This window comes from Calypte anna, chromosome 2 (genome assembly GCF_003957555.1).
Source record: "Calypte anna isolate BGI_N300 chromosome 2, bCalAnn1_v1.p, whole genome shotgun sequence".
Classification (NCBI taxonomy): domain Eukaryota; kingdom Metazoa; phylum Chordata; class Aves; order Apodiformes; family Trochilidae; genus Calypte; species Calypte anna.
This window is the reverse complement of record NC_044245.1, coordinates 10,623,202-10,643,723: the sequence shown is the minus strand read 5'-3', so window position 1 is coordinate 10,643,723 and position 20,522 is coordinate 10,623,202. Positions and strand designations below refer to the sequence as shown.

General features: G+C 39.5%; 1 protein-coding gene across 4 annotated transcripts in view; it reads left to right on the top strand.

Annotated features, from left to right (window-relative positions):
* The first annotated feature begins 6,227 nt into the window (after positions 1–6,227).
* The window catches only part of ESYT2 (extended synaptotagmin 2), a 67,971-nt gene continuing 53,676 nt past the window's right edge, over positions 6,228–20,522 (top strand). For 3 of the 4 annotated variants that reach the window (XM_030444411.1, XM_030444410.1, XM_030444409.1), the window contains exon 1: positions 6,240–6,781. In XM_030444411.1, coding sequence (XP_030300271.1) covers positions 6,416–6,781 — 366 coding nt within the window. In that variant the 5' untranslated portion in view covers positions 6,240–6,415. Of the gene's footprint in view, positions 6,782–20,522 lie in introns of all 4 variants that reach the window. The other variant, XM_030444412.1, reaches the window with a different exon arrangement.

Here is a 20,522-nt window from a genome sequence, read left to right as displayed (position 1 = left end):
GGGAAGCAGCCGATCGGCCGAGCGACGGATGAGCGATAGATGAGCGATGGATGAGCGCCGGGCCCGCAGAGAGAACGGGAGGACGGGGCTGCCGCGTAGGGATGGGGGAAAGGGAGCAGGGTCCGTACCGTGGCGGGAGGAGTTCCGCGGGGGATCTCACTCCTCCGCGGCGCGGTAGGATGGCCTCGGGCCATGGTCTTCAGGCCTTTGTAACCGAGAAGCGGCAGAAGTGGCTGCCGGAAGGTTTTCTTCCTCCTCCCCGGTTGGGTTTCCCCTGGTGGCGGAGGCGGCCTGGGAGCCGCGGGGCAGCGGGCAGGAGAGGGGGCAGGAGAGGGGCAGGAGAGGGGGCAGGAGGGGACAAGCAGCAGCTCGAGTACCCCTGTTGTTCACCTGGACCTTTCATAGGCCGAGTGTGCCCTGAAACCACTGCTAATTGCAGCTGGGTCACTTTTTGTGAAGTCATACGCGATTGCTGTGAGGAAAAAAAAAAAAAAGTTAATGGTGATAAGCATAACCTAATCTGCCGTTTACCCGATGTTAGGTAGTGGCACCTTTGAAGAACACGTGTAGAAATGAAAAATGTTAATATTCCCACAATAACAAATGCTGGAGCTGTTTTCTGCAACAAATAGAAAAGAGCATCTTACCAAACACGTGAAACGACGTAAATAATGCTTGCCTGCTGGAAAGGGGTGTGCTATTTTCACAGCAAGTATTTACCACCTATTAACAGCCTGTGTGATTTAAAAGACCTGATGATTCCTCAGGGCCCTCTGAGTATGTTGCCTAATTTTTCTTTCTAAGAGTAAAAATAACAAATATGTAACACTGCTAATACTTACTATCAATGTATGTGGAAAACATTACTGAGGTCGGAAAAAAGCAAAGGAAGAACATTTTTGTCAGGCTAACTCCAAAGATAAAACTAACCTTTATACTTGGTCTTAAACAGTTGACAAATGGTTGCTACAGTTGCTTCTTACGGATGTTTCCAGAATAAAATTAAAAGACTGTAAAATATCTCTCTGTTTACTATGAAATATTTTTTCTTTATCATGTAGCAGGAAAAGCAAAGGTAAATTAAGGAAGCACCATTCACTGTAACTGTGACCTTTAAGGGCTAAATTACATCCTCTAAGCATCTATGGATACTAAGCTATTTATAAGCATTCTTATGAATTATTTAACTGTCTTTGACAAAGCAATAATACTCTGTAAGCATTTTATATTTTCTTCTCTGAATAAATAAAAATGCACTTACAAGGCATCTTAGATTAACTCAAATAGCTCTTAGGCCAAAGTGGTGAGATGGAACAATGCATCTCCTCAATAAGGGATACTCCACAGAAATGCTATCCTACATCCAGAGGCTGAAAGGAAAATTGCCTTCAAGTACTCTAATTGAGTTTTGGTTTTAACAACAATATAGCAAATAAATTTAACTAAAACAAGCAAATGTGACAGTGATACCAAAAAACAGAAGAAGCAGCTTCAGATTCTGGTTCTACCATCTACTCTTGAATATGCATATATGTCACCAAACAAAAACAAACACAAACAAGTTTTGGCTGCCAGTAAGTTATTCTTACTCCCATTGGAGTGCACTAGTTCGGCAGCTTTATGGCAAGAGAAGAATTGCAGGTGGGGGTAAGAACTTTTCAAACCTTAAAGACACAGCCCAAACTGAAGTTTAACTGCTGCATGAGAACACAAGCTAGAATAACACCTTTGGATTAAAGTAGCTAAAATTTGTGCATGTTTAAGTGTTTCCACCATGTAGTAAAAAGAAACTACAGTTTATCACCAATTTAGTGTGGAAAAGATTAATACATCAGTAGTTGTGCTGGATTTTATAACAATGGGGTTTAGAATCATGTGAATATAGGCAATAAAATGGCACATATCTATTGTATTACTAGATAGTATAAAGGGATGCCCTAGTTTTTCTTGGAAAGAGAAGTGTGTTGTTAGGAAAGCTTTTGGTAGCCCTAGGAACTTTGATATGATTTTAGCTTCTATTTGCTTTTATCTTCTCTGGCTTGGTACTCATACCTTACTCCTCACCTGCACTGTTACCTTAAAAACAGGAATATAGAATAACTCAGCTTTATTCATTCTCTGATAATAGGCTATTTTTTGTCTTTGGATGTTCCTCTAATTCTGGGGTGTGATACTGCCTTTTTTTCCACCTCTGTAGAGAGTGACAGATCACAGGAATACCCCAAAAATTTACTGGAAATAACCCTCACAGGGACAACATGACAATCCTCCACCATGCTTAAACAGATATTTTTATTATTTAAAAAAATAAGTTTTATAAATGAGGGCTTTGCATGAAGGAAGAATCCCAGTAGGAAAAAAAAGATGATTATTATGAAAGCTTACGGATAGAGATTTTAGTGGAAATTTTTTCTGTCTTCAGAAGCAATAAAAATCTGAGGATCTTATCATGAGAGTAAAACTTACACATTCAGTGATACTGAAGCCAGACTGGTTGAGAGCAGGGATCAGACATATTTTGGTTTGTTTCAAACCTAAGGCTCTATGCACTGAACAGGTATGGCAGAGTCTTCTGACTTTTCTTTGTGCTCTCTATATTAGAAAATTTGCAGCAGGCAGAAAATATATGTGCTGCATACTCAATAATCTGAAGCAAGTTGAGACAGTTGGGTAACATGAAACACAGAAGTATTGAGTAATCCTGCATGAGAATTTAGTATGTTGAAACTTCATGTAAACTACCTTTCCATTAATAATTACATTCTTTTTTAGGAAAAAACCTCCTGAGTAAACATTTTCAGATTTCTACTCAATAAAGACTTCCATTCAATAGTTAAAAACCTGTAGAGAGAAGCATCAGATTGAAATAATGCTGTTGGGTAAGATGAGGTGTAGAGCATCAAATCCTGTTTTTCAGGAAGATTAACTTACTGAAAATGGTCAAGAGGCAACAAATACAATTGCTTCTAAAACATGTTTTCTTATTGTCAAATGCAAAGAAGTCAGGGAAACTTAAATTTTCTTTTTCACCATCTAAACTTAATTTTGCCTGTGGTTCTCATCCTCAAAAGCCCAGATGATTTTTTCTGAAGAATATTTATTATTCTGAAGGATAGTGTTAGTATCTACTGGAAATAAAGCATCATGGGAAACAGATGTGGTGCAAGATAAGGATAGATATAGGCTGACACTACTTTGACTACTTTGATTATTGAGTTTCAAAAAGCAAAAAAGGGGGAAAAAACACATGGCTAAGAATGGGAGTAAAGGAATACTGCAAGCAAAAAGCATTTATGAAAATTATTAGAAGGAAACAGATCTACACAGCATGGTATGAAAATAATTAATATTACCTAAATTAAATAAACATAATCAGTTCCTACACAGTTCACTACAGCATACTTAAGGGAAAGCAAGAGTGATCTCTGCACCATAACTGAATATCTTCAGGAGTTCCTGATGCATTGAAGACTATCAAAAGTATTAAAAAAAAAAAGAAGCAGGAAATAAGTGCATTACCAGTTCAAAGGTTCTCAGGCAAAAAGAATAAACAAATAACTCGTGTTTATCTAGAAAACTTTATGGAAAACTGTTACATATATTGACCCTAACTTATTCCCTAGTAATAGACTTTATATCTTGATTTTAACAAAACTCTTTTGTCCCTATTATAATAGTGGCGTGCTAACTTCATGCCACCCAGTTTCCTCATCAGAATACTGCATGGGGCCAAATAAGTTATCTACAGAAGTTCAAAGAAGTCAGCAGTAACCTCCTTATCAGAATGTTCTATTGATGTTACAGATAAATGCTATCAAACTGATGCTACAAGATCTTGCTTCCATTTTCCTATTTGATTGGCACAGTATCACTCATCTTTAATTCTGATCAAACTCCCATATCAGCTGATTAATTACTCTGCCCAGTATCAATGCGAGGCCTATCATTATGTGTTTGCCATTCTAAATGCTTCTACAAGATGACTTTGTTGTTTTTTTTCATGATGTGCTTCTCCAGTATAATACTGCCTATACAGAGTACTCCTCTACAAATTCTATATCCAGCTCATTTGCAGAATACGCACTGAGAAATAAAGGAGAGAGTAGAGTAAAATGCAGCATATGGTACTGTTGGTTGGCAAACATGTTAATCACTTTTTTTGTTTGCTTTGAATTTTCATTTTGGATTGTGGTAGAGTTGTATTTTACTTCAGATACTGTGAATCCTGATAGGGAAGTGACATGGAGCTATGGAATCCAAGACTGTGAACAAAGGGCTTGAAAAAATGAGGAAATATTAATAATATTGATTATAATGGAGGCTGCAAAGGTACAATATGATTGTTTTTACTAGGTGTTACTGAAACTCAGGAGTAGGTTCTATATAAGCAACCAAAAAATTAGAAGAGGAATATAATAAATGCAAAAAAACCACTCACATTTACTCTAGTTTGATACTACTGGCATACAAAGGGGTCACACAGCCATATCTAATACCCCCAGTTCAAGGTAACAAGCTGCAAGATCCCATGCTGCCCTTCAGTACTCTCTCTGTTACAGCTTGTAGGTGTTTGTGTTCTCTACAAGACAGAACATATATTGTCATTTCAAAGCTTAGATTACCATATAATTGTAAAACTTTGATTTTGTTACTTCTTTTTAATATAATTTGATTTTTTTTATTTTCATCCTGCTTAAGCTTATTGTACAGGTGGAGAACACACCAGATCAAAAATGAGTTTCTGGCCAGAAATTGTTTCTCCATATGTGGTCCCTGGTGTCTAATTGCAGACATGGAGAGAACTGGGAAAGATGATACAACAGAACACCACGTTCAGTCATCAATACACAGATTCTTCTTTCCAATTCTGCTGTGCAGCAGTGAGCAAAGAACTTTTCCTTTTGTGCCATCACCTTTCTGAATTTCCATTTCTCTGAATAATTGAGACTGAAGTTGCTTCCACTTCTTAAAGAAATGAAGTTTATGCAGCTTCTCTATTTGTCCATTTGTGTTTTTGTAACTTCTCAAGCTATTGGCTAACTTCATTCTCCCCTCTTCCCTGCCTGCAAACACTTAAGCTTCTTAATGCCCTACAGATTTTGTGATCACTGGCAGCTGAAGAGAGGAGAAAGGACCCTCTTTCCCACTAAGTGAAAGGTTGGCTATTTAAAGCCAAAGGACGAAAGCCTCCTGGTAAACGCTGAGTTTAATCAGCAAGCGCATACCAGCAAACTGATTAGCACACAGCTAAGGACAAGCAACAGCTGCTCCGTGTGAAACTGGTGGGTACATAAAAAATATTGCAAAAATAAAGGAATGGCAGCAGGAATGATGTGAGAACCAGGTGTTTCTGTGATAAAAGGCTACAGGACACAAGCCTGTAGAATATCAGTTTGCATAATTTCACAGATCAGAATTTGGGGTAATAGTGTGGGTGCCACCCTTGGTTCTCGCATGTATTAAGATGACAGAAGAGCCAACTTTAACTGAGGATGCGTGAGCAAAGCTTCGCGAACACCTGTTGTAATAAAGGAGCGGAGCAAGGGACCTCTGGTTCCTCTGAGCCACGGATCAGTCGATCCGTTCATAATATCCCTCAGTGGAGAACAAAAAAACCCACGAAGGGTGTAACTGAAGGGTGTAATAGGTAGAAACCCTACAACCCTACTCATGACTGAAGACAGTGAGGAAATGGTGCGGTTTGCCCCTGAGGAAGCCCACACTGGCACGTTCGCGGTCTCTAACGCCGTGGCAACCTGGTTCTGCTTCGTGCCACCCAGCAGGAGCCCGGATCCCTGCCACGGCCCCTTCCTCCCTCGGCGCGTTGCCCCTCGGTGGCGGTAAGGGGGGGATCGGTCGGGCTGTCTTCTTCCAAGCCGGGGTGTCCGAGGTGGCGGGAATCCCAGCCAGTGAGGGGAGCTCGGCGAGAGGCGGCGACGGTCTCCTCCAGGTCGGGATCCCGGCGTGCAGGACAAACTCGTACTTCCCATGGCAGGCCTGGAGGGTAGGGAGGAAAGAGGAGTAATGCCGGCTCGGGCCGGGCAGAAGGGAGGGGGAGACGGGACGCCGGGCTGCCGGGGGCGGAGGAGGGGGCACAGCAGAGAGGGCGTTCGCGTGCCGCGCCGGGCGCCAATAGGGGCGGCTGGGGACGAGGCGCCTCCTCGCAGTGGCACCACCCGCCCCCCGCCGCACCACCCTCCCCTCCCCGCAGCGACGGCGGCAGTTTGGGCCGGGCCGCCCCGAACCCGGAAGCGGGCGGCGGCTGGTGTCGGTGCGCGGCGAGCGGGGCTGGGCGCAGGATGCGAGGCGCTGCCGCCGCCCTACCCCCCTGCTCGCTCGCAGCCAGCGCCCGAGAAGGAGGAGCAGCAGTAGCGGGAGGAGCGGCAGCAGTAGTAGGAACCGCCGCTGCCGTAGCATGAGCGGGGCCGCGGATAAGCAGTCCACCGGCGCGGGGTCCGCCACGGATCCCGCAGCCGCGGAGAAGGCGGTGGCAGCTGGGGACTCGGTGCCGGAGCCGCCGCCGCCGCAGCCGCTGCTGAGCGTGGACGTGACGGGTTTGGTGTCGCAGTTCGCGAGGAGCTTCGTGCTGATCTTCCCCGTGTATGTGCTGGGCTACCTGGGACTGAGTTTCAGCTGGGTCCTCATCGCCCTGTGCGGGCTCTTCTGGATCCGCAGGCACCGCGGCGGCAAGACCTCCCGGCTGGGCCGGGCGCTCGCCTTCCTGGAGGACGAGGAGGAGGCGGTGCGGCTCAGCGTCTCCTCCGCAGATCTGCCTGCGTGGGTGAGTGGCCAACACCCTTCGGCGCTTCCGAGGGAGCACCCGCGCCCGGCGGGCAGCGCAGTCTCTGGGCGGGATGGGGTCTGTCACCTCCCCGGGAGCAATGTGACGCCCACCCCCGAGGCGGCCCCCTCCTCCGCGGGCAGTGGGGGAAGAGGCTTCCTCCAGGCCGGAGGCCAAAGCCCTAAAGCCGGCCTGGCTGGAGGAAAAGGGTGAGCAGGAGGCATCTCCCGCGTCCCCTGCACTGCTCGTCCCGGTTTGTCAGCCTCTTTAGAGACTTGGCGTCCAGCAGCGGCGGTGCTGGACGTGGGCAGGCGGAGGGACCCTCTCTCCGTCGGGGTGGCCTGTTCCTGTCCCTGTCCCCGCCGCCCGCCCGCCCGCCACGGCGCGGCCACCTGGTCCTGGAGCGCCCGCAGCAGCTGAGGCAGCCGCGCCGCCTCTGCCGTGTGGTGACAGCCCCGCGGCGCTGCCGTGCAGCACCGGACCTGTCATGGCCGGGATTTCCCTCACAGAAATAAACTTTACCGCAGGGGTTGTTTTTTTTTTTTTCTCTCCCCCATCTCCCCCTCCCGTCCCCTCCTGCCAGATGGCAGTGATGGACGCGTCTTGGATGTAGCGAGGGCTCTGCGGGGCACGACTCGGGCAGGAACCTTTTATTAAAAAGTTAAGATTAGAGGCAGACAAAATTGGCATCGGTCTTACCGTTTTGAATAAAGCATTATTGACAGGAGTGGCAGAAGAATGAGGTGTTTCTGGCTGGTTTCAGAGTTGGGAGGTGAGGACTAAGGGGCTCTGGTAGCCTTAATGTGCATTGCTGTGGTTGGTTGGCTATAAAACGCTTTCTTCGAAAGTGGAGGTCTTCTTTCGAAATTTTCAGGCTTTCTAAAAAGTCTTTAGAACTGCATTTATTTATTTATTTATGTATTCGCTGAGACTTGAATACCTTTTCTTCTTAAATTTTACTTTGGAGGATTAACAGTTTTTAATACGGCTGACAGCCAGCTACCCGACAGTGTCAGTGCTCATCCAGGCCTCTCTGTCTCTCCTGGTCTGCCCCGGTGCAGAGCTTGCTGCCCCTCTTGGTCTCCATACCTGAAGTCTTGAGGGTTCATGTTACATCTTTCAGTGTGACTTCCTTGTTGTCTGTTCTGCTCCTTAATAATAGGCATCCACACCTCGGGTAGGTACTCTGCAGGACTGTGCATCGAGCTGGGTTGCTATCATAAATAACCAAGTAGCTGTTTTCATATGATCAAATTGCTATACCTGATATGGCCTGTCCCAGCTCTGTTTAGGAAGCTATAGGACTTCCAGGTGTCTGGAGAACATATAGTATGTATGTGTGAGATGGGACTCTTTTTTTTTTTTTTTACTCCTGTTTCCTAGTATCTTTTGTCCAAGTTTTCTAGCAGAAGGTCATGGTAAAAATGGGGACTGTGTTTAAAAGGGATGAGTTCAGTTTACTTCTTGAAGCTGAGATGTGAGTCTTAAATAATGTGATTATTAGCTCTTATGTTAGTTCTATGTTGGTAGTGAGGTTTTTTTTTCTCCCTGTTACCATGCAGCTATATAATGAAAGTATTCTGTCTGGGTGCATTTAAAATTAATTAATTGAAGCTAGATTTGTTGTGGAGAGTTGTATATAGTAACTGTCTGCTGGTAACTAAGCATTAGATATTCAAACTTAGTGCTACATGTAAATTTTATCTTATCTAAGTTCCAATTTGTTACCTTTGATAAAATGGAAATTATTTCCTGTGCGGAGTTGTTCAAATAAATAAAGATTTAGAAAGGAGCCTCTTGACTGAAATTAGAGGTGAGTGCTGGCTGCAAACATCAGCATATCCTATGGCATTATGAGAAATAACTGATCCTATATATGCATGGCTACCCCAAAAGTGTGACATTCTGATACACCACTTGGCAGACATACTGTAAATCACTTAGGGTTTGGTGTTGGGGTTTTTTTTTTATGTTGTTTGTGGGGGTTCTTTTCTTTCTACTGACCTATATACTATATATATTCTGGAAATACCATGCTTCCAAATAAATGGATCTTCCAGATGAAATGTAATCTGGAAAACAGAAATCTTCTGACAGTTGGAGGCCCAATTAAATCAGAAGCACTCTTCAGTGACTGCTGTCATAGTCATTAAGGTTTATATGGGTTTTTGCTGTATCTGTAATGTGCCTTGGAAAACGGCTGTTTTCCATCCCTCTGTTTTATGTGTGTTGTCTTGGAGATTCATGGATTGCAGTCATATTTCAAATTGGAGCTACTGGACAGTATATGGAGCCTGAGGTGTCTTTAGTAGGTATGCAGTTTATCCATCTCAACGTGAGCTCCAAACTGGGGTATGTTCCCTGGGTTTCTGGTCAGAGAAATAAACTTTAATACTTAAGTAGGACAATGCTGTGTTTTAAATATAGGAAATATTTTACTCTTCTGGGACTTAAACTGAGATGTAAGATTTTTTTCAACTAAAATTACGTAACATTCCCAACGTTTATTTGACGTGTGGTGTCTTTCTGAGCTCTTGATTGGAAAAGAACTTTTAGCTGAGCAGCAGTATATGTAAGGTGTGATTTCCACCCACTGTGCCTCCCCTCCCCACCCCTCCTTTAGATTGATTGATACTGTAATGATACATGCATGAGTACATGCAGTATTGCTGCATTATTTATTTTTAGGAAAGTGGTTATTGCAGGAGAAATGAATTCAGATTTTCCTGCTGGCAATATGGTTAGTTACAATTTGAAAGTGATTCTGTTGTGCTATCACACTAGTGTTTGTAATGTTAATTATTAGTTTCCTAAATTAGATTTACTTCTTCGAGTAAGCAGGTGGTTATACAATAGGAATATTCTCTGCTGTGCATGTTAAATTAATTAATTCAACATGAATAAAAGTTGTTATTTGAAATGTCAGCACTGAACTATTTAAAAGAAAAATGGGTGTGTTAAATAATATTTCATTTACTGCATTAGAAGAATAAAATCTGTACTCCTGGACTTGCTAACAAGTTGTAGATTGAATAGTTGAATAGTTGTAGATCTGTGCCATGTTTGGAAGATGTCACTGATTATATGGGGTGGGAAGGAGCAGAGGTGGGTACTTTTCCAAGTAATTTAGAACAAGGCTGCAGAATTTACAGTGTGAAAGGATTTGAGATCAAAATGGGCTTTAAATAAAGTCGACATTTCCTCTTTTTCAGCAGTGTTTTAATACACTAGATGTATTTTATATTGGAATGAGTGTCATTAAGACACATGTATTAGGTAAGTGGCAATTTAAGTATAAAAACTTATGAGGTAGAACGTAGGAAATGAGGACTAAATTCTAAATTTTTAAAGGCCAGCTATCATGTTGGCCTTTATTTTTTAAAAAACTATTGGAATTTTATAATATAAGTGGTAGAATTTACTTCCATTTTTTTTCTTAGAACAAGCAAAGAAGTTAATCTGATTTTGCCTTTGTGGGGGTTTTTGTTGCTTAATGTGATGTTTATAACTTGCCAATATATCATGTTGAACATCTTTTTTTTGATAAGTGAAAATCTGACTCCTGTTTTCTTGAACATACAGATAGAAAGAGCCATGCTGATATTTTTTCCCCAGATGAGTTATAAATTTGGCTTGGTACCAAGAGCTGTATCTGTGTGCAGTCTGTCAGCAATCAGCAGGAAACCGATACAGAAATAAATTTTAACATTTTGAAAATTCATTCTGAAAACAAAATTAGGGATTTTCTCTGTATCTCTAGCCATGTGTTATACAGGAAATGAAATACTACACGACTGCAGTAAAAGTAATGTCATATTAGAACATTAATTACAAATCTGCTGTAGCATTTTGGGTCCTAGACTTGCTTAGGTTTCTGCTGTAGTTTGAGGTGGTTTTTAGGGTTTTATTTTTGCTGATTTTTTCCTTATATTCTTAAAGAAAAAATCTTCCTAAACTTAAGTAGGTGCCTAGTTGCCTTTTAAACTAAACTCATTTATACTCCTGTATTAAAGAAGCCTGGTCCATTTTCTTTCTCTTGGAAAGCTGTAGGAAATGATTGCACTGTGTGAGTACTGAGTTACCATATACCACTTCACCAATGGGCAAGAGAGAATGTCAGCATTTACTCTTTTACTAGATGCTGATGGATAGCTACAATAATCAATGAAATAATTATCAGCCCATGTTTTGATGACTGTTTTTGCAATGCTGAAGTGTGACTTCAGTGGTAGCTGCCTATTTCCCAGTTGAATGTCTTGTTGGATGTTCACCAAGCTGCTGGTGTTTGAGAGAGGAGGAGCTATTCTGAGCAAAAGCAGACCTAAGGACACATCTGAAAAAGGAAATTGTTTTATAGCTACGAAATTATTTGTATTCAGCCTTGTGCTAGAATAAAATCTGCATGCATTCACCTCCATCCCCAAGCTTAATGCATGAACTTATTGTCAAATACTCCAGTTCTGTGGTTAAAGTAAAAAAGACTTTGGTACTTGCTGATATTAGCAAGGCTGACCCAGTATGCTTGTGGAAGAAAAAAGGTTGGGAATCTGCAGGTTACATCCTGTACTGAGTGACATTGGCAGAGGTGGTCAAGGTGTTTATTGTGTTAAACATATTTCATATGAAGATTTAATGATGTAGAATCAAACTTGCAAACTGGATCTTAGATGGATAATTCAGGACAGGAATCTCCAACCAATCCCTGCTGACTGGCCTTACGTATATACTCTGTAAAGCTGATTAGCAAGAGGATCTCTGCAGTGTGATGTTTGTTTTTAATTGCCATAGAGCAAAAGATCTTTCTCTTAGCTTCTAGCTATACATTTGGTTAATTCTGTGGTTACAATAGCTGTAGGATTGTAGATGAATTTTTATACAACATAGGAAAATATGAAAAGAAAGGCGGTGAGGCTTTGTGACACATCCTTTTGATCCTTTGTCCAAATGTTGCTTTAGTATGTTAGATTGAATTTGTTGAGAAGTGATTCATAAGAAAAATTATTACCATTTATGGGTACTTAATGTTAAGATGGATCTAATCAGTTTATATGGTTAGTACTGCAGATAGCCATTTACTCTAGGCTGCCAGCCTGTATCTGGGAAGTGTGGGTAAGTATAGAATAATCAAGTGTGAGTATTTGACAACTGAAGTCCGTGTCCTTCTCCTTCCTGATTATTTTTTTTTAGCTGCCATCAGTTCCAAGTACCTGATAGTTTATGTATGCAACATTTGTGTATTGAGGGTTGTATTTTTGTATGTGTGGTTTTTGTTTTTTTAAATTTTAAGTTTTGTTTGGTTCTCTATTACTTCGTGTTAAAGAAGGTAACATGGTTGACTTCCTACTAGTTAAGAGACACATGAATGGTGGTCTTAGGAATGGAGAACCAGTTAAAAAAAAAGGCATTTATATTGGACAGTTGACCATATTTTCCTGTTTCTCAAATGTCAGATTTAGTGTACTAAAACTATGCTGAGATTATAACTGTCACATAAGATGTAGTGTGGTAAACTGACTGATTCATATATAAAGTTTCTTTTCCAGGATGTTTATAGTAGAAAGCCATGTAACAAACTGATGTTTATGAACATGATACTGAGCTACTAAATGAAAATGTAAACCTGAAAGTATTAGTGTGCTGCTTGAACTGTTTTGAGTGCCTTCCAAACAGTATGTATAATACCCTATTTTTTCAAATAACACATTGATATTACATAACGTTTGCTACTGACTTTTGGAACTGATAGTAATGTATCCTTTAAATCTGCTGTTGCCCTGAGTAACTAAGGAAGATGTGTACAGGTCTTAAGATGTTTTTCTGTTTGGTTGGTTGTTTTTCTTTTTTTTTAATTTTCATTTTAGTCTGCTGTTGTTGTTTTCATGCCTAAATATATATATATATATATATATATAACATATATATATATGTTGTATATAAGGGCTGGCTTTATTGAAAGCACACAAGTCCTAGTGCCTGCAAAAAAGAAGGTTATTGAAGCCTGTGGTCAGGTTTGAAGTGAAAGAGAACAATAGCCTGCATGAAGAGGACTTAGAGAAAGTGGCAAATAGTACTGCTGAGGTGTCTTTTGGGGAAACAAAGTTGGAACTTGAGCAGTTTATAATGTCAAGTTGTGCATCTGATTTCTCTTATGACATTTCAACAGACCTGTTAACATATTAAATCATCAAACATAAACTCTCAGTACGCAGATCCATCTTAAAAGTTAGCCCAGTTTTTAGTGCATGTTTGGATCAAATGACCTCCAGAGGTCCTTTCCAACCTGAATTATTCTGTGGGTTTTTTGAACTGTCATTTGAATTAACTTTTAGTCTCTGGATGTGGCTTAAAATGGTAAGAAACCTTTTCTGCATAAAATAGCAGTGTTTGCTTAACTATTAAGTGTACTAGGAAAGAAAAAGCTATTTTTAGAGGGGTGTTTTGTGGGAGGTAGTGAGACACTTTAAGCTTCTCAGATGCTTGTCATCTAAATAGCTGGTATTAAAACTCTGTGCAGCAAATTGATAAAACATAGAATTTTTTCAGATGGAACTCCTGGTATATAAATAAACCTTGGAAGATGAGTGTTCCAATATAATGACTCATTGCTCAAAGTTTTGTCTGCTACACCCTGATGAGAGTAGGAAATTTTCATTAGGAGTTACAGTTTTGAAACAGAGCTGATGGTTTTCAGTTGAAGCAGTGGAGAATTATGTAGCATGAAGTTGTTACCAGAAATATGAAACTAGTTTTACTTGGCTGAAAATAACTCTCATATGACAGACAAGCATTACATTGTCATTTGGCTGTCCTTATCATATAGCAGCATGGGTCAAGTTTACATTAGTTCAGTTGAAATCACTTTCACCTAAGAGATTTATATTTGCTACGTAAATTGCATACTTCTGCAACTGTTTTAATGAAGACTTTGAGAGAGCCTACTACAGACTGCACTGTTGTTTTTGCAACCTTTGTTTGCATTCCTTCGGTTAGATGCTGACTTAATCATCCAGACTGACTGAAATAGTTTACTTCAGAAAGATTTTGAAAGATGTAGTACCAAATGCAAAGTTAAATGTATTGGCAGTCCATATTACTATATTCAGTCGCTGTCTTGAAAGGATGGTGTGAAGAAAACAGGTGAATCTCTGAAAATGTAGTGTTTTCCTCTTTAATTTTTAAAAACAACCAGGAGAACTGTTGAAGCATGAAGGTAGTTATAAAACCTTGATTATTCTGATTTGAATTAATTGTGCTCAAAGTTTGTGCGTGTTCATTTTAAAAATAGCTTACTAAAACTTACCAGTTCAGGAAGCTTGGTTTGTTTTATATTTAAGCATTATTAATGTTTTTTTGTAGCATGTGGTTTTTCATTTCAGATCTGTATAGCCTAATATAAAAATTCAGGTATCTGTACTTTTAGATGCCCTTCTTCACATAGTGTATTCTGTAGACTAGTAACTTGATCAGCTTTGAAAAATAATAGTGAATAAGTTTGCAACTTTATATCCAAAACCATCACAACTCTTGTGTTTTCCTCTTCAGGGAAAGAAGTACTGGTACTTGGTACCAGCCCCTTAGTACTCATTTGCTTATTTGCTTTAATCCCACCTGGGGGGCTTCAACTTTGTTTTTTACCAAGTGTGGACTTCATTATGTCACAACACATGTGCTGAGCTGCATGGTTTTGTGCTGGTTTATAGAGCAAACACCCCGAACTTGTTGGCAGTTGGCAAGTTTGATGTGTCTGCACGTTTTGAGCAGACTGTTAATGTAGTAAATCTAAGATGCTTCAAATGAGGAAATATCTGTTCTTAATTTGTTGATACTACCTAGTAGAGCAAGCTTGGTGGTGCAATAATTTGAAAAATTGCAGTTTGTGTTGTGGCAACTCTGTTCTCTCCTCCCACAGTCTATTGATTCATCTTGTTAATTATTGAAATAGAAAAGTTCTCTAGTATGTGTGGCTAGGAAATTGTCTTGGTCTAGTAATCAGTTTTATGATGCAGAATATATTTTTATATGCAGTGTTCCTCACCCAATGCTGTTCCCCTAAAACGCCTGAACTAGAAAAAGAACACTTTTCCACCCACCCACCCTCTGCCAGTTATATGTCAAATAACATGCAGGAAGTAAGAGTGGGTTTTGGGGAAAAAAAAAAGTGTTCGGTCATGTGAATTGTATGTGTTATAAGAATATTTGATAGTGATTGACGTACTAGTTCAAATTGTAGCATTTGTTGTTCTTTATTTGTTTGTGCTGTTCTTTATTTTGGTTTATATTTCAGGAAAAATACTTTGGCGTTTGGAATGGTGGGGGATTTTTGGTTTTTTCTAGGTTATGCTAGGTATGAACAGAGTGTTGATGTGAATGCTCCTAAACTATCCATGTTCCTCTGAGAAATGAATTTTATTATTTTTCTTTTTCATACGAGTTTAATAATGAGAATTCTCTATTCAATTTGGATATATAGAAAGCTTTTTAAAAAGTTGCATATAAGATGTGCTTGTATTGTGTTCAGGTCTTAACATAGATACATGGTAACAGAAAACTTTCTTTTCAACAAGTGTTTGGGGTTTTTTTTTGTCAGTTCCTTTGTGTTTTGAAAATTTTGTAGTTACAGTCTAAATCTGCTTTCCCCTATGTGTCTGGCCTTTCATCAGCTCCCTAGAGGGAGTAACAAAAATGTTCCAAATTGGTTGACTTTGTTACTTTGATTTACCAGAAAAAGAGCAGAACTTAGAGGCTTTTTTTCTGTTTTTGTTCATTGGAGTAATCCATTACATGCAGGGCCATAGTAACAGTCTGAAAATAGGGGTGATTTGGAATTATTTTTTTTTTTTTTACAAATCAGGTCCTCATGCTTTAAGATAGGAACTTAAATTTTACTATATGAGAGATGAGGAACTATTGAAATGTTCTATTAAAGCAGTAATTGAGGGTTAAGTGATTTTGCTTCCAGCACGTGTAGTTATTAGTACACCTGCTTCCTTTCTCCTAAATTTTATGCTTTTTTGGCACAGCTAGGAAGGAAGTCTCTTGTACTGGTAATACCATAACAGTACTTCTGACAATAGATATACAAGAATTTTTTCTTTCTTTCTTTTTCTTTTTTTTTTTTTTTTTTTTTTTTTCTCTCTCTCTCTCTTGTGCTTAAGCCTTTGTTGGGTTTGGAGACAGGGTTTTCACAATGTTGTTCTGGGTATTACTCTGGAGTAATAGGCAATTATAATTGCTAATTATAGTTGCTAGTTCTTGCTTGGGAATGAGTGTAGACAGAATCTTTAAGACCTAATGGACAATTTTTGAAGATGTTCAAACATTTTCCTGGGGGAAATGGGTAGCTATAGGATACTGGGCTACACAGTCTGTATTTGTTCTGGCTGAAGACATCCAAGCTTTCATCTGTGTATTTAAGATGTGGAATATTTGGCAGATATTTTGTAAAACATTTTTCTATTAAGAAGTGGAGACATTTGTGCTTGAAGTGAAACTGCTCAAGGAATGGAAGGGTCTGTAGCTTTTACTTTCAGTTACTTTAAAGCATTCTTGACTTAATAATATTGATTCGCATCTGTGTCCTCAGTGTGGAAGCTGAAAAACTACAGAACATCATTTATTTTATTGAAAGGCAATAGAAATGTATCCCCTTGCCAGAGAGAAGAGATTAGTTTATTACTGTTCCTAAAATTAATGGGTCTTAAGGTGACAAACTACTCTGGGATTTCCTTTATTGTGATGTTCTGATTGTTGATTCCTGTGTAACAGATTAGCTTCTAGTTTAGATGTAGTGTGTTACAGCTTCTAAGGTCGTTAGATTTCTTGCTTGAGACTTGCAGTGTTTGAGGAAATGGTTTTCCTTTTTGCCAGGCCCAGCTGTCTTCTGAGTTTTCATTTGTTCTATTTTCTTCGTGCTGAACCCCATTGCTGGTTTCTGCTGCTGTGATGGTTTGCATTGCCAGGCACATGGAAGTAACATATCTGTCTGTCATGCTCTGGTGAAGAACACAATATGTATGTGAAGTTGTTACATTGCAGTCTCCTGCTGTGAAAGGAAAATGGGAAAAAACCCTCTGATTTGGAGCAGCTCAGATTATTCCATGATGTGCGATTCCTGGTGTCACTGTTTTAATGGAAAATAACTATATAAGCTCCCGAGTATAAAAGAGAACATGGAGCTTTGCATATCCCAAAGAATTTTCTTTTTCTCCAAAAAGTTTGCATGTTGCTTTTAATTGAAGACATTTCCATAGATAAATAGATCTTCAACTATTTAGTTAGAACAGAAATCTCACATTCACTTTTTTTTTAACTAAGTAAATGTCAAGCTTGCTGACTATTTGATGTCTTGACAGTTAAAAAAATATATTGAGCAGAACTAGACTGTATCAGATGCAGCAAAGAGTATATGGCAACAAGAACTGTGCATGTGATTTCAACATCCCTTTGATCCTGAAAAGAAATAAAAACTTTTTTTTTTATTTTATTTTTTTTTCCTGTCAGAGGTTAGTTGTAAAATGAAAAGCCTTCATCAAATTGGTGAAAAGACTTTTTTTTTTTTTATCTGGAATGCCATAGTTGCAAATCAACTGCTCTTTATGCAGATCTCTGAAAAATAACTGTGGCTCTTTACTCAGAAGATTTGATTTCATTTAACTGTCGTCACTGCATTCTTCTGTAAGAAAGCTATTACATGTGATTAAGGATTTCAGCAGTCTGAGATCTGTATGAAAATATCTGTCAGTTTTACTGAGCCAAGATTCAGGCCTGAAACAGCACAGTTAACAGTAAAAGCCATAAAAAAAATAATCAATTGCAAATTAGTGCACGCAATTAAGTTTAATGTAGCAAACTGAAACATAGATTCATTCTGCTGAACCTTGGCACCTCATTTCAGTTATGTCTCTTTCTGCCATCTGTCTTTATTCAGTCATGAACTGAATTTTTTTCAAGAGGTCTCTTTTCTCTGTGTAATAGCCCAGAATAAGGAGGTCACAACTTCACTGCTACTTTTTACATGCCTAGTTTTATCAGGGAATAATATTGGCCACAGCTGTTAAATTTTAATTAATACATGTAGTAAATATTCTGTTGTAGAACTTCTAAAAAATACTAGCACTGTGAAGCAGCATCTGTTCTAAAATCTGCTGATAGTTTAGGAGCTATCAGTGACTTGGCTGCATATGTGTTGTGCACAAACTCCTGCAAGAAGACTGCAGGCTAAGGAAGGTTCTGCACATGAGCAGTCAAGGTGGCAGAGCTATTCTGGCATTGCCATGTGTTAGAGTTCTTGAAGCTTTCAGGGAACTGATTGCCTGGGGGGATTGATTACTTACAGTTCAGAACTTACAGTTCTGTCTTGATTTGACAGAAATTTCTTTCCATTCATAGAATTAATAGTCAGTTTATTTCTAAGCACAAGGCATTAGATTCCCACTTAGACCCAGAATTTGCTGAACTTAAATTTAGACATACGAGTCTGAATTCTTTTGAGATTGTTGTTATGATCAGTACAGGCATCTCTTGACTCTACCTGCCCATAGGAGAAGTGTTTCAAGGTGTTAGAGATATCTTTCTAGAGGTCTTTATATCTCTCTATTAATGACACAGAAGATTTAGAGTGACCAGATTATTCTTGGACATGTAAAAGATAGAATTTTGAAATTCAGAGAAGAATAATTCAGTAATTGCAACTGCATGCTTATCATTAACATCTGAATCTTTAACATAAAAAACTTTGAAATGGCCATGAGGCAATCTGTTGGTAAAATGTACACAACTCTTCTTTCTCTGTTGCAACCTCTCCATCCTGTCTTAGCAAATACCCTACAATTCTAGCAGCCTAATGCTGGAATGTTCCTCCTGTGTATCTAAGAGAATACTGACTCTTAATCACATGCCTGCTTGCTACCCATCATTTGTTTGAAGGTCAGTAACAGCCTTTATCCAAGGGTTTGTTTCAGTTGTGGGTAAAAACCTTCATGCAAGCACTTGCAACGCATAGGCAGTGGCTGTGTGTATAGAAGCAAACTTCTGTGGTTCAGGTCAGCAACTACACACACTTGATTGGACATGCTACCTGGGAGTACATTGGTAATTTTAAAAAGTTTTGGCATGTACTCAACATGGTAGTTTTTACACAGTTTGCATTCTACTTAAGGGATAGTTTTGTAACTGCCTATGTAAAAACTACAGAATATTCTTTCAGAAAATATAGGACCTCCTCTCTAAACCAACACAAGTAACTTAAATCAATTTACATTACAAACAGAGAAATTAAAATGAAGCCATTTAAGATAATGTGGCAAAACATTCAACTTCCCAAAGGGGAACACTGATTCCTGAGTTTCTAGTATTGTTTTTAAAAATAGCTTAGTTTAGAAGAAGGCTTTGTGGTTTTTAGAGTTTATGATCACTTGCTTTCCCTCTTTTTTAAGATGGAAAAACTCTTTAAGAAAAGGCTGGAGAATATTTTGGTACAAAGTGGTGTAGGAGAACTGTTTTGGTATCAGTGATGTTTTGCAGTCATAACATGAGTGAAAGTGTCTGTGGGAAGCTGGAATCTCAGGGGTTGTTTCCTGGCACCAGGCTCTGCAGGAATTTTGGTAGGAGAGCATTGCAAGTGGGCTTTTTATTTTGTCATTTGTTATTTTTATATTTATATTTACTCTTAAGTGAGTCATATCCTTGAAGACTGGTCAGTAATCTAAGAAAAACAAAACCCATGAAAGTCAGATGTAGGTTTTAAACTCCAGATTTCCTACTTAGAGTAATATTTTTTCCTCCTTGGTGGCTTTGTTGATTTTTAAAGACTTGCATGGGAAAGACAAGTGGTTGAACACTTGTCTGTGTACACAAGTAAAGGGATCAAACAGGACTGTCAAATATCTAGGTTTGTTTAAACTGAAGTATTGCAACAAGCAGTAGTGTTTTGCAGAAAAGGTACTGCCTGCCCTTTGGTACTCATTTGCTTATTTGCTTTAGTCCCACCTGAGGGGCTTTAACTTTGTTTTGACCAAGTGTGGACTTCATTATGTTCCAAACCCAGATGTGTTTTCCAGGCAGTATTCCCTTTTTGCAGATGTTCATAAATACTGTAGTGCTATGGATGGAATATTTTGGTACTGAACTGACTTTCTGATGAAAATTTTTGTACAGTTCTAGAGATACTACAAGAAGTCTTTGTCCTAGTTCTGTATGTATGAGCAGCAACCTTTGTCAGTGTGAAATTCTGTTTATTTCAGGTTTTTTAATTATTTTTAATGAAACCTGAGTTCATCAGTGTCAATGTTAAGTCTCAGTGCTGGGCTGTCAATCTGTTTTTAATGGTGTGTTTGTCTTAGGCACTGTGTTCCCATTCCAGAGCACAATTGTGTATGTTGTGTCCACCTGCTGAAGCATTCTTCCTCTCAGCCTATTGCATTCATAGGAGTTTGGCAACTGACTTTACTTGAACCAAGATTTTACCTACAATTTTTTTTCATAGAGAGCTTTGTATTTATATATGAACATGAGCTACCTCCAAGCTGTGTTGGTTTTTGTGTTGGTTGACAGAAAGCAGTGGTTTTGTGGGAGATTTGCAACCTGCTGCATGTAATCCTGTACAGGTACCACGTGTGTCAATCCAGCAGCATGAGTGTCCATGTTTTCCATAGAGGATCCAGTTCCAGTAGTATCCTTTCCTCTGTAGGTTTAAGTACACTTACTCTGCTTTTCCTACAATAGCTTCTTGGATAAGAGCTGC